General features: G+C 45.3%; 1 protein-coding gene across 1 annotated transcript in view; it reads left to right on the forward strand.

Moving 5' to 3' along the window:
- Positions 1-9,394: 9,394 nt before the first annotated feature.
- LOC118088525 (complement receptor type 2-like) overlaps positions 9,395-13,869 on the forward strand; it is a 70,957-nt gene continuing 66,482 nt past the window's right edge. The window contains exons 1-2 of the mRNA XM_088673599.1: positions 9,395-9,413; positions 10,790-10,972. Coding sequence (XP_088529725.1) covers positions 9,395-9,413; positions 10,790-10,972 — 202 coding nt within the window. The remainder of the gene's footprint in view (positions 9,414-10,789; positions 10,973-13,869) is intronic.

Genomic DNA, 13,869 nt, shown 5'->3' on the forward strand with positions numbered 1-13,869 from the left:
TCCACTGAAAAAGTACAGCCTGCAAAGGATCCATCCCGCACTCTAGGTGGGAAATGCTATAGGGGGGGGGAAACAGGGAACACGAGCTGAAAAGCGAGCATCGCGTGTCGCTCCCCGCAACGCGGCCCTTAACCGAACGCTTTTACGCCACTCGCCCGCGCAGTTGTGAGCCTTCCTTCTCGCGCCGTCGCCGCTCGCCAGCTCAGCGTTATGCAACGGTCGCCCTGGGGGCTTCTGCGGACTCGCCGGCTCTTGGGTTTGTTGATGCTGTCCCTGCTGGCTCAGGGATTGGAGGGTGACTACGAGGAAGGCAAGTGACGACGAAGCCTCTAGCGACCGCTGAGCCTCCCTTTCTCCCCGCCACCTGTCTCTTCCCCTCCCGCCCGCTCGCCTTCCCGCCGTCTCTTCTTGAGCTTAGAGAGGCTTCGCAAAAAGCGGCGCGCGAGTGGGCGGGTCTTTCTTTCAGGCGCCTGAGGTAAACGGGGATGTCCCACCCCCGGTAGCCCGCTAGGTGGCGCCGAGGTGTTGGCCCTCCTCAGCCGAGAGGCGGTTGCGCGCCGCCCCACTCAGCGGCTTCCGTCGGCAGAGCCAATTGGGCTGCCCATCATCCCAAGAGGACTTTCTCGGCCAGGCTGCTTTCTTACTCCCGAGGAAGCACGCATGGGGAAGACCTTGGTGCCTCCCAGAGGGGTCTTTTAGGGCGATTGACACAATAATAGTGCATTAGCGGTGTGGTTGTTCTACTTTATTCTATGGTGCTTCCCTAAATCATTATCATAATAAACAATTTGGATGAGCTAATTCAAATTCTCAGTGAGGGAACGGTGTTTGCGGGAGGGGGGGGCAGAACCGGGCTAGCTGCAACGCGACAGGTCAGTTAGTTAACTATTTTTATTTATTTTCTTGATGGGGGGGGCAGCTGTAGAATGAAGAACTTAAGGTTAATATCAATACATAAAATCGTATAAACAAGAGAAGACAAAACAAACTGTGCAGCATCTTTATAGCTGCTTATCTAGCAAAGCGCTTTGAGAGCACCTTTTGATCCACCAGAACTACAGAATACAGGATTTCAGGGCTTTCCGGTGGAGGGGATACCACCAGTAGCATTCCACCTGCCAGTACAATTCAGTGAACAAAGGGGGAGATCTTTGCTGGCAGAGTGGCACGAGTGGCACACTGCCAGCAAAAGGAGCCACCAGAAATGTCTTCACTCCATCTACACACACACCCCAACCTGGCATAGGGTGATTCTGGATTGCAGCCCATAAATTGCAAAGCCTACAAATTCTACACAGGATATTTGGCAACATGAGAAATAAAACTACCCCAACAAAAAAATGAGATTCATGTTTCCATTACATCACATCTCAAATAAGACTTTCTGTCTATTCTTGACATAGCACAGATGCCAAAGTGCATCTGGCTGCATCCTTTGTTATTTGTGTTAAGTGAATCAGATAATATCAGATTAATGGTGTGTGATCCTTTCCTGGTCACCTCTGTAAAAAAACAGTGCTTTTTTCTGGTGGTACACAATGGTGCACACAGGGCCGGCCCAAGGGTGAGGCTGGGTGGCGCCCCCGCCAGGGGGGCGCTGCATAGCTGCGCCCACCCGCCTGCCGCGGAGCTGCACCCTATGCAGCCGCGCTGTGCGCTGCGCCCACCCGCCGGCCCGGCCGCACAGCTCCACCGGCCCACCCGCCGCGCTGGGAAACGGGGCGGGGCGCAGGGGCGTAGCCAGGATGAAAATCAGGGGGGCAAGGGGCGGGGAGCAAGGGGCGGGGGCGGGGCCACATCGGAGCAGCCCGAAATCGGGCTGCTCCGACTCCCTCCTTCCCCTCCGCGATAGGAAGGGACGAGGGGGAGCCAGGATCAGCCCGAAATCGGGCTGCTCCGACTCCCTCCTCCCCCTCCGCGATCGGAAGGGACGAGGGGGAGCCAGGATCAGCCCGAAATCGGGCTGCTCCGACTCCCTCCTTCCCCTCCGCGATCGGAAGGGACGAGGGGGAGCCAGGATCAGCCTGAAATCGGGCTGCTCCGACTCCCTCCTCCCCCTCCGCGATCGGAAGGGACGAGGGGGAGCCAGGATCAGCCCGAAATCGGGCTGCTCCGACTCCCTCCTCCCCCTCCACGATCGGAAGGGACGAGGGGGAGCCAGGATCAGCCCGAAATCGGGCTGCTCCGATCCCCTCCTCCCCCTCTGCAATCGCTGGGGCAGGTGGAGGGAAAGCCCCAGAGCCGCGCAAAGCGGTTGCCTGGCTTTCCCTCCGCCCGCCCCACAGCCAGCCGGCTAGAAGGGAGGTCTCCCTTCTCCCTTGCTGGCTGTGGGGCGGAGGGAGGGAAAGCCAGCCAAACGCTTTGCGCGGCTCTGGTGCTTTCCCGCCGCCCGCCCCACAGCCAGCCAGGGAGAAGGGAGACGGCACCGGGCGGGCAGTGGGGCAGGCTGGCCAGTGGCCCTGCTTCTAGGGGGGGCAATTGCCCCCTCCTGCCCCCCCTGCCTACGCCCATGGCGGGGCGGGGGCGCTGGAGGGATCCATCGCACCATGGCGCCAGGGCACCAAATATACTTAAGACGGCCCTGGGTGCACAGTAGCACCAGCTCTTTTTTTCCTTAGTATCACACCTCCTTCACTAAGCTGGGCAAATGCTTCCTGGGCTTCAGTAAGGAGGCGCAAACCCATGTCCTGGCAGAATGTTGGATTCATTCCTGGCTAATTTATGGGTTCATTATTTTATGATACAGTAGTGTATGTATGTATGTATGTGCTTCATGTCTACCTGTTATTGTGTTTTACTATTAGGAGGGCCCAAGATCTGTATCTATGTATTTTACTGCTTGTCAACTGCTACAGAGGTTTTAGCTTGAGAAGTGTTATAGAGAGTAAAGAGACATGTTCTTTATTTTCTGTGGGAAAACTCCAGTTGAAAAGAGTTAGCTGGAGGAATTTTTTAATGGGATCAGATTAAGATGGTTTTGTCCTAGACCTGCGGCAGATGTAAAAAAATAAATATGTGTCAAAGGTAGATTGACAACTCATTGGGAAGGCTGAGGATCCTGGGTTCCTCCATTCCACTGACAAGCTGCCAAAGAGTTCTGAAACGGTGCTAGACTGAGAGCTGGTAATTAATTTCTTCTCACTGGAGAAAACCTCCCCACCCCACCTCAAAAAAAAAAAAAAACTAGTTGCTAAGGACGGCACAAGCCAACAGGGCTTAGGACCACCACCACCACCTACCTTGCAGAACTTGTCTTAGGCTGGGAGGCCTAGGATGCTCATGACATGACAGTGTAAGTGTAGCAGGCCCCTGGTGGCGGCCTTCCAACCCACTTAACCTCCGATGCCTGGGGAAAGTGTGCCCAGTTTCCCCCACCTCCTTGCATGGGCCTGGCTTAGGCAATTGTGATAGATCTACCACTGTAAGGATTGCTCTGCTCATTTTCTTCGAAAGGCATTCCAGCAGAAATATTTTATTTGAAATTAACAAGAACTGTGTAAAAGAACACCAGAGCTAGTTTCACTGGAGCTTGCAGAAGAGAAGGTTAAGGATATCGAGTCCTCAGTGTGAAAGGTGTCTGCTAATACACACTGTTTAATGAACTCATCTTAAAACACTTTCATTGCATTGTCAGTGTTTTTCTTTCATTATTGTTTGTTATAATTATCCCATATTTAGTTTTTTAGAACAAATGTTGTGAAACTGTAAACAGCATTTTTACTTCCAAATGCTTATGTGTCATATTTAATCTTTGTCTTTTTATGTGAACCCAGAGACCTGTGATGTTGACATTTTACCAATATTTCCCTTTTCTGAGGTCAGTATCATTCTATATGACCACATAGCAATATATAGCTGCAAAGAAGGTGCTGTAAGAGTGCATGATAAAAAGAACACAACTACATGTGTTAACGGTTCCTGGACACCGTTGTCAGACCCCTGTAATGGTATGTGTTGCTCTAAACGTGTTTGTTTATTTTTGTGCTTTCCAAAAAGTTACTCTAATGCTTTAACATAAGAAATATCAAGCGTCTCTTAATTTATTGTTGTGATCGTACCCACACTTACTTAGAAATAAACTCTAATAAAATAATAATAAGTACGACAGCAGGTGACAGGAATGGTGGCCAACTCATGTCTGGGGCCTGCAAAGACCACTTTTTTGTGGGGAGGGGGAAGGTGACTAGAGATTTGTACCCAAGATGGCTTTGTTTGTCATAAGTAATAAACCTTAAGGTTTACTTGTGCTCTCAACATCCACTCCATACTATTTCTCTCTGCGCACCAGTGGAGCATATTTACCAGACACCCAACAGTTCTATCCAAGTTTTGCCTATTTGTTAAATTGTTCAATATTTTAAACAGCACTTTTATTTCCAAAGGCTTTTGTGTCATATTTAATCTTTGTCTTCTTATGTGAATCCAGGGACGTGTGGTGTTGACGATTTACCGATATTTCCCTTTTCTGAGGTCGGTATCATTACATATGACCACTCAGCAATATATGAATGCAAAGAAGGTGCTGTAAGAGTGCATGATCAAACTAATACAACTACATGTATTAACGGTTCCTGGACACCGTTGTCAGACCCCTGTCATGGTATGTGTTGTTCAAAACGTGTTTGTTTATTTTTATGATTTCTAAAAAGTTACTCTAATGCTTTAAACATAAGAAATATCAAGTGCCTCTTAATTTGTGGCTGTGATCATACCCACACTTACTTAGAAATAAACTCTAATGAAATAAGAAGTTGTAGATTGCCGGAAGAATTATCAACAACCTCAGATATGCTGATGATACAACCTTGATGGCAGAAAGTGAGGAGGAATTAAATAACCTTTTAATGAGGGTGAAAGAGGAGAGCGCAAAATATGGTCTGAAGCTCAACATCAAAAAAACTAAGATCATGGCCACTGGTCCCATCACCTCCTGGCAAATGGGAGGGGGGAATGGAGGCAGTGAGAGATTTTTCTTTCTTGGGTTCCATGATCACTGCAGATGGTGACAGCAGCCACAAAATTAACAGATGCCTGCCTCTTGGGAGAAAAGAAAAGACAAACCTAGACAGCATCTTAAAAAGCAGAGACATCACTTTGCCAACAAAGGTCCATATGGTTAAAGCTATGGGTTTCCCAAGACTTCCGGTCTACTGCCACTGCTGTTCAGCAAGAGAATCTCAAGCTACGTGATTCCCTGGCGCTGTGAGGGAGGGGAGAGCCGCGAGAGCGGCGTAGACTCCCCAAAAGAGCCCTAGATAGAGCTTTCTGGGAATGTGGGGGCTCAGCTGCACCCCCACACACCTCCTCTGCTCCCTGGTAGGCCCTAATAAGGGACCCGAGAGCGAACGGAGTGGAGACGTGGGTGCCTTTGTGAGTCAATTCGCTACCCTCGAAGCGTGAAGCTCTGAGCCGGCAGCCTGTGGAGCAGTGGATTCTATCCAAATTTTAAAGATCTGAAGACATTGGATATTGTGAGTAAAGAAAAGGGCCTTTAAAACTTTAAATTTGAAAGAATTGGCCACGGGAGGAGATTTTAAAAACAGAAGTCGATCTCCCCCACTGAGTGAAGCAAGAAGCAGTTACTTTTACCCGAAGCTGGAAAGATTGACAGGAAGTTTCAAATCCCCAAAGATTGAACCTGATTTCTCCCCCTGAGGCAGGGTAAAGGGGAGAAGGGTTGATCTGAAGAAAAATCCCTGTAAAAGTCTTATTGTGGACTGGGGAAAGTCACCCTGTACGCTGGAATCGGGATCCTGTAAGGATCAGTGAGCCGCCATTATGACGTCATAAAAGGAAGGAATGTGTTTACCTCTTTGAGGTTGTGAACTGTCAAAAGTGAAGAGATCATAAAATATATGACTTTGAATGTTAAATGTTTTCTTCACAAAGGCATATGAAAGTAAAAATGTATGAACAAAAATTCAAAATGCTAAATTGCAGCCAGTTTGGACATAACTTTGGTTTCTGAAGATTGGAGATATAAACTGCACCATTTCCTGTGTTACAACTCTTGCTGTGCCCATGAAATTTGAGACGGCAAGATGCCAGTAGAAACAATAATACCTGACTCTTCTGATTTCCAAGAAGAACTCTTGAAATTGTTATGGGAGCTAAGAAGTGAAGTACAACAGAATACAATACAGATTGGAAAAATAAACCAGAAGTGTGTGGAAATTGAAAAAGGACTAATTCTACCAGAGAATATAGAGAAGAAAGACGAACACTTAGCAGTCCTGGACAATGCAATTGATTCTAAAGAAGAAGAGGAAGAGGCATGGAACATTGTTCTCCCAGTGAGGGGGGGGGGAAACAAGACCCATGCTTGATTTTAAAGGTCTTCAAAGAAGAACCAGTATGGAATAATGCCCTCCCAGTGAGAGAGGGAGAGCAGGATCCATACTGGGGTCAGAACCTAAGGGGAATAAAAATTGTGAAAGGATTGAAAGTGGAAATTTAGGTGGCTGGTATTGTGTAACAGTTAGAGAATTGGGGAGACAGCAGGGGACAAAGAAGGAAGCGTGGTTGATAGGCTCTGACAGAGTGGGTGTGGGGGGAGGAGTAATATTGGGTGTTATTTTCTGACTGATTAAGATGGTCCGAAACTAGATTGACTCATGGAACTGGCTGAATTGTCTGGGAGACTCCGAGTCCAGGGGAGGGGGGGCTGAATCAGATGTAAGTGATTAAATGTTATTAGAATAGAAGATGCAATGTTTGAATTTATAGATATTTTGGGGAAATTAATTTTAGGCTAAGGGGTGAAATACACCCCTGTATGGGAAATTAATGGTTGGGAAATTAATTATTTTTTATAATTATCTTTATTGGCATTTTCCAATTTAAAATAAAAATCATCACATCATCACATCATATAATATAATATTGTGTAAAGAAAAAAAGAAAATTCCAGAGGAAAAAAGAAAAAGGGGGGGAAAGGGAAAAAGAGGGAAAAAGAGGGAAAAAATAAGCAAAATGCAATCTTGATATTTTAATATCTTTGTCCTAACTTCGACTTCCCCGCTCCCCCCTTCCCGAGTCTAATTATATCCCATCTTAGCAATTTTCCTGATTAACTATTCCAGAACTAACAATTTAAAACTTAAAACTTAAAATAATACTTAGATATAATCCTTTACTCCAAATTACTACACAAATTATTCCTTTTAATTAATCCCTTTAGCCTATTGATTTTCTTTAAAAAATATTCTACCTTTTCCATTCTAACAATTCTGGTACCTCATTTCTAACCTAATTTAATCCAAATCCCCCCTCCTTCTCCCGATTGACGTTCCACTGGGTATCTCGATCAGTTCCTTATATGCAATCCAATTCAGACCATTTAATCCGTCCCATAGTTACAATGCTTTATTAATCATCCCACTCCATCTCTCGACCACAACAGCCCACCCTCCTCTTTCCAGCAATCCTTCTGCCAACCCCACTCCAGTTCCTCCTTTTCCTTGTCCCCCCATTTAGCATGTCCTTCGCCTGGTTCTTGCCTCCCTTTTCTCACTAAGGAGGTTCGAATCCCGGCCACAACTTTGTTGAATGTCACATCTTGGTCATCTTTCCCAATAACCTGTTTTCCCTCTCTCACTGGGAAAAGCGGTTCCTGGACTTCCTCACCCATTGGAGCTCCTCCGTTATCACGTATGTCCTGTGCAACCTCTCTCACCGCTTGCACATCGATCGAAATCTGTAGCTCCTCTTGTTCTTCCTCCTTTACAACTTTAATGCTTGTAAGATCTATGTCCTCAACCTGTGTCTAAAAATTGTCTGTGGGGAGAAGTCGCTGAGTTTCAATCCATAACTTTGTAAGTCTTCTGTATTCTTTTACTCCTGTCAACACTTCTTGAACTTTTTCCCATACACTTTGTATCCCTTTCTCACACATCTCGTGGTGTTGTTTTGGCTGTCTGTATCCTTTGTCTTCTCAAGTTACAACATGGCGTTTAGGCTGTTGTGCCAGAGACGAGTTCTAATATTAGCTGATCGAAGCCTCCAGTTTCCCATCACCGGTTGCCGGAGAGCTTGTTAATGCAAAGTTCCAATTTTTTGCGGAAATCCACACAAATAAAATAAATCACCTTCCTTTGGCTCCGCTGCCACAGGGAAGGGGTCCACTTTGATTTTTAGAGAAATTCAGAGTCCCGTTTCAGCATGATGGCTGCAGGCTCAATAACTGCATCTTGGTATCTCGTGGGGGGGGGGAAACGACCTCCGTTTTCTTTTGGATTCCCCTCCCAAGTCCAAATTCTTAACCCAAATTGGTTAATAAAAATTTACTTACAAGTCCAAATCGAATTTTGGAGGCTTCTGGTGCTCAATTGAGACCGGCACGGAGCTTCGCACTTCAGAGCAAGCGAATGTCCCAAGGCTCCGTCTCGCTCCGTCTGCTCTTGTCACATTCCTGGAAAGCCCAATCCAGGAGTTCTCCGGGGGGGGCGCTTTGCCCAAGCGGCTCTCCCCCCCCCTGAAGTGCAGGGAACCTCGGAGCCCGAGGTTTCCTCGCCGATCCCTGATGGCGCCAGACCGGAAGTCGGTTGGGAAATTAATTATTGGCTAGGATAATTGATGATTATAGGTTAAGGATTTATGATGTTTATAGATTAGGAATAATTGAGAGAAAATGAAAAAAAAAGTTAAAATGATTTAGGATATAAAATGAAAACTGCTTAAGTTGGATTTAAAAATGGACCCAGTGAGGGGGGAATTGAGGAAGTCAACAATGTTAAGTAAAAAGAAGAAAGATTCTTGTAATTGTTATGTTTTTCTTTTTTGCCTATTTGTTTTGTCTTTTTCTCATTTTTTGCATTTTGTATTGTTGCTTTAAAATGAATAAATATTATTTTTGGGGGGAAAGCTATGGTTTTCCCAGTAGTGATGTATGGAAGTGAGAGCTGGACCATGAAGAAGGCTGATTGCCGAAGAATTGATGATTTTGAATTTTGGTGCTGGAGGAGACTCTTGAGAGTCCCATGGACTGCAAGAAGATCAAACGTATCGTTTCTGAAGGAAATCAGCCCTTTGTGCTCACTGGAAGGACAGATCCTGAAGCTGAGGCTCCAATACTTTGGCTACCTCATCAGAAGAGAAGATTCCCTGGAAAAGACCCTGATGTTGGGAAAGATTGAGGGCACAAGGAGAAGGAAACAACAGAGGACGAGATGGTTGAACAGTGTTCTCGAAGCTACAAACATGAGTTTGACCAAACTGTGGGAGGCAGTGGAAGACAGGAGTGCCTGGCGTGCTCTGGTCCATGGGGTCACGAAGAGTCAGACACGACTAAACGACAACAACAAAGACAGCAGGTGATAAGAATGGTGGCCAACTCATGCCTGGGGCCTGCAGGACCCCTTTTTGTGCAAAATATGAGTAGAGATTTGTACTCAAGATGGCTTTGATTGTCATAAGTAATAAACCTTAAGGTTTTCTTGTGTTCTCCACATGCACTCCAGACTATTTCTCTCTGCACACCAGTGCAGCGTATTTACCAGACTCCCAACAGTTCTATCCAAGATTTGCCTATTTGCTAAATTGTTCAATATTTTTCTAGGAATTTCTTGTGCAGTCCCTCCAGGTAGTCTTGATGACTCTCACAATGGGACTGGGACTTATCCATAAGAAATAGTGATAAAATACCATTGCAATGAGACTTTATTGGTCTTTGTAGCACCTTCCATTTATTGTGATATTGTTGCTCATAATGGTAAAGCACAGTGGAGAGGGGAATTCCCTCTACCTACATGTGGAGGTTGAATTTTCTTTTCATAATAATTTTATCTGCAGTGATGCTATTAAAAAAGTCTACTGACTTGCTAGGAAGCTGTGTGCTGCTATGTCCAGATCATTGATAGGATTTTATAAATACATGTGTTGTGTGTGTTTTCTACTTCCCTGAGTACTCCAGTGTTTTGCCATGTTTGTCTTCCTGTTGAAGGAGAAATCACTGTAGACAGATGTATATTTGAAAATAAGCCAAACATTAAAAGAACAAATAGAACAGTGCTGGAGGAAAACAGAATATGCGCTTATATCAGGGCACTGGAATATCTCTCAGCACTCCTGATTCATGTTTTCCTGTTAACTGTTTGATTGCTAGGAATCTGATTTCCCAATAGTGCAAAAGCTAATTTGCAGAAAGATAATGTTGAACCCTCACAGGAGATTTTATCAACCAATAATTTTGCACAACCATTACAAAAAGTATTCCTCAAACAGGAAAGCACTTGTCTGAAAAGCTGATCCTCTTCAGAAATGTGCTACATGCAGTAAACAATGTATTCAGGGGGCAAAGACAAGCTGCTGGTGAGCCTGGGGAAATGGTGTGGGGTTAAGGTTCCACACTCCCATCCACATTGCAATCCTGATCTGAACTGAAGCTCAGTGAGGCTGCTTTTCCTGCAGAAAGTGGCCGGTTCTAAGACCACTTAAAAGACAAGTGTGCTTGTCATAACATGGACCCTTAGTGGCTGTTCCTTTAGGTGATTATACTAAAGTTGCACAATTATGAATGGTGAAAAAATTATAGCAACCCAATACATAAAGTGAGTCTAAACATTTGTTTTTTAATGGTAATATATGTTACTCCATCTATTGGGTTAGCCAACGGTAAACATGGCCCTTGGACCAAAAAAGGGTTGGCCACTCCTGATCTAGATTAATGATTTGGGAGAGAATAATTTTTAATAAGTTTAATCAAAAACATACCCCATTCTCAAGAGAGCAGAAATGTAATTTTTCTAGTTTTTATTGAGTTCTGCTTTTTAATTTTATTTTTCGCTTTCAGAGATTATGTGTGACAATCCAGTAGTTCCGGATGGAATAAAATTAAATGGATTTAGAGATTCCTATACCTATGGCAACATTATTACATTTGAATGTAAAATTGGATACTTTTTAATCGGCAGTTATTTCATTCGCTGTGAGAAGAACAGTTCTTGGGTCCCTGAAGTGCCAACCTGCAAAAAGAGTAAGGCTTTGAAAAAAGCACTGGATTAGAATACGTATATTTTTTCTCATTCCACAATAAAAAAAAACCATTTAAACATAGGGAACTGACATGTTAAAAAAGGAGTAAAAATGTTGGTCACCAAGGTGTATTTTGGTGTTATATCTCACCAAGTTCAGAGAACCAATTGAGCTTTAGTTGCTTAAACATTAGTACAATAATGGCTCACTAATGCAGAAGAAGGGGCAGTCCAAATCTGAAAACACATTTATTAGTTTTGCATGTATTAGCTCCAGGGGAGAAGACAGAAAGTAAAATCATAGTAGGAAGTAGTGTCTGGAGTTCACCAGTGCTAGGAGGAGAAAATTAAGGAATCGAAGGCAGAAGGTAATCAAAAGGTGTAATCCAAAGAGGCTGCTGTATGGAGCTGCAAGTTCAGCTCAGTTAAGTAACAAGCAGCAAAGGCTAGGTTGGGGCTGTGTGTCCGTAACCGTAGGACTGCTAGAGTGGCAGCAACAGCCTCACTGGTGCACCTTTGCAGCTCTGAGTTTGCTGCTGCCCCAGTGATCCAGGTAACCAATAATGGTGCTGGTGTTCAGCATCTGCCCCATCACATGAACCGTTGCTAGACTTATAGAAGTCAGTTGGCCAATAACCTGTTATACTGGGCCCACCATCCATTTGTTGATACTACACCACACTTCAAGCAGTGTGATCAGCAGAGTCTGCACAGCTCTAGCAGAGTCATCCAGCAGAATGTCAGGTTCTTCCTCCTTTCCAGTAGTCAGCCTTTTCCAGAGTTCCCAGTTCAGAAAACTCTTTGCCCAGACAGTTCAGTTCAAATTATATAAACTGTTCAATGTCTCATGACACAAGACAAAAAATAAACACACTAGCTACATAAAATCTAAGAGATGCTACTGCATCAGGAACTAATCTACTATAATTCAGTTCTTGTGGTTTTAGAAATAAATATTGTAAAGACCCAAGTTTATAGATATCCACTAGCACTTTACCATGCTAGCTCGCCATGCTATGTTATCGCCATAAAGCATGTTACCTTGCATTCAGCAAGTACCTCACATTTAGCCAATGCTGGTGAATCCAACCTTGGCTTTATACCCACCCCAGCATGTATACACATTCCTTAGAGAAAGGGAGGGTGGATGATTCCCCACCCCTGGCCTAGGACCTATACCTTCCCAAATGGTCTAGAACCTACACCTTCCCAAATGCAGTATTTTAAAGAAGTCCACTGAAATCTAGCTTACACAGAGATTTTATAGCTTCAGTCGTCACATAGATGTGTTAGTCATTTGTTTCTAAAAGGATAACTCTTATCCCGTTTGCCTAATAGCATTTGTTTTACAATCATGCCCAATGTGTGACTGCACAGAAAACATTTCAAGAACAAAAGTTTAAGAATTAATTTTTCTCCTGTTGTGTTCAAAAGAATAGGGTTTGCATGACTTGGCCATGACAAAATTGGTAGTAAACTGTTTTGTGCCTTCTTACAGAGCTCAAAAACAGGGCCGTCTTAAGCATATGCGGCGCCGGGGTGCAAAGATCTGCCTAGTGCTCCTAGGTTGCCTAGAGTTGTTGACCTTTTTTTTGAGGAGGGGGTGGGTTTCCATTCGGGGGGGTGACAAAATGTTGGGTGGCACAGTCACCGTGCTGTCTGCCCGCTGCCCTTCCCCCCCCCCGCTGCATGGCGGCTAACTGTTTTGGCTGCGCATGCAGCGCCCGGAGTGCCGTGTAACGGCGCTGCGCGGCACATCCTGTTGCATGCGCCAAGCTGCGAGTTCCTTTGCTGGCTTTTCCGCTGTCAGCGCATGCTTCCAACATGGGGTGCCAGTGCAGAATGACAGGGAATGCAAGCTGCAGCAGAGGAAAGATCTCTGGACAGGATTTGCGTGCTCCTATTCATCGGGATTTGTTGCTGCTGTCGGCGCGCGGCAGATCCCATCCGGAGATGTTTCCTCCACTGCCGCTTGCATTCCCCATCGTTCTGCACTGGCACCCCACGTTGGGCGGCACTGGGAGTATGCGCCGACAGCAAAAAATCCAGCAAAGGAACCCGCAGCTCAGTGCATGCAACAGGATGCGTCACGTAGCGCCACGTTATACGGTGCTCCAGGCGCAGCACTGAAACAGTTAGCCGCCATGCAGCTGGGGCAAGAGCTGACAGCTGAGCGGAGGAGAGCCCGTCGGAGTGTTACAGGCTCTTCTGCTGCGGGCGTCTTGGTGCGAATTTGGAGGTGAGAGTTGGAGTCCAGGGAAGAGCCGTCTGCAGCAGAAGAGCCTGCAGGCTCTTCCCCGGACTTCAACACTCAGCCCTGGACTCTCGACCTGGCACCGCTGAGAGCCCGGTGCCCAGGTGCCATGCACCCCTAGCGCCAACGGTTAAGACGGCCCTGCTCAAAAATCCAGGTACCTGACACAATGGCAGCATCTTGAATCTTGTGACAGATTGTATATTATTAGTCTTGCATTTATATATTCCAGTTTTATTTCTCTCGTTATAGTTTTTTCGAAAAATTGTGGTGCTCCAGTAATGCCTAAAGGGAGTGTGCATCCATTGCAATCTGAATACAAAATTGGAGATATCGTCTTAGTTTACTGCCACCCAAACCATTCTTTTTTTGATGGAACCACAAAGATGACCATAAAATGCAAAGGCTACAATCAGTGGGATCCTCCTATACAACCATGCTTCTGTATGTGTATGAACCCATATAAATGTTCCTTTTAAAGCCATACTCAAGACAGATATTTCCCCATTATCTAAATCACAGATGGGCAGGCACACCCACAACGTTATATGTGGTCTTGACATCTTCTGAAGCTGCTTCATTCTTCCATCAGTTTTTTGTTTACTTTTTTTGTTCATTATTACATTTATATTCCACCTTTCTTGC

Source organism: Zootoca vivipara, chromosome 7 (assembly GCF_965207765.1).
Source record: "Zootoca vivipara chromosome 7, rZooViv2.hap1.1, whole genome shotgun sequence".
In the NCBI taxonomy this organism is placed as follows: domain Eukaryota; kingdom Metazoa; phylum Chordata; class Lepidosauria; order Squamata; family Lacertidae; genus Zootoca; species Zootoca vivipara.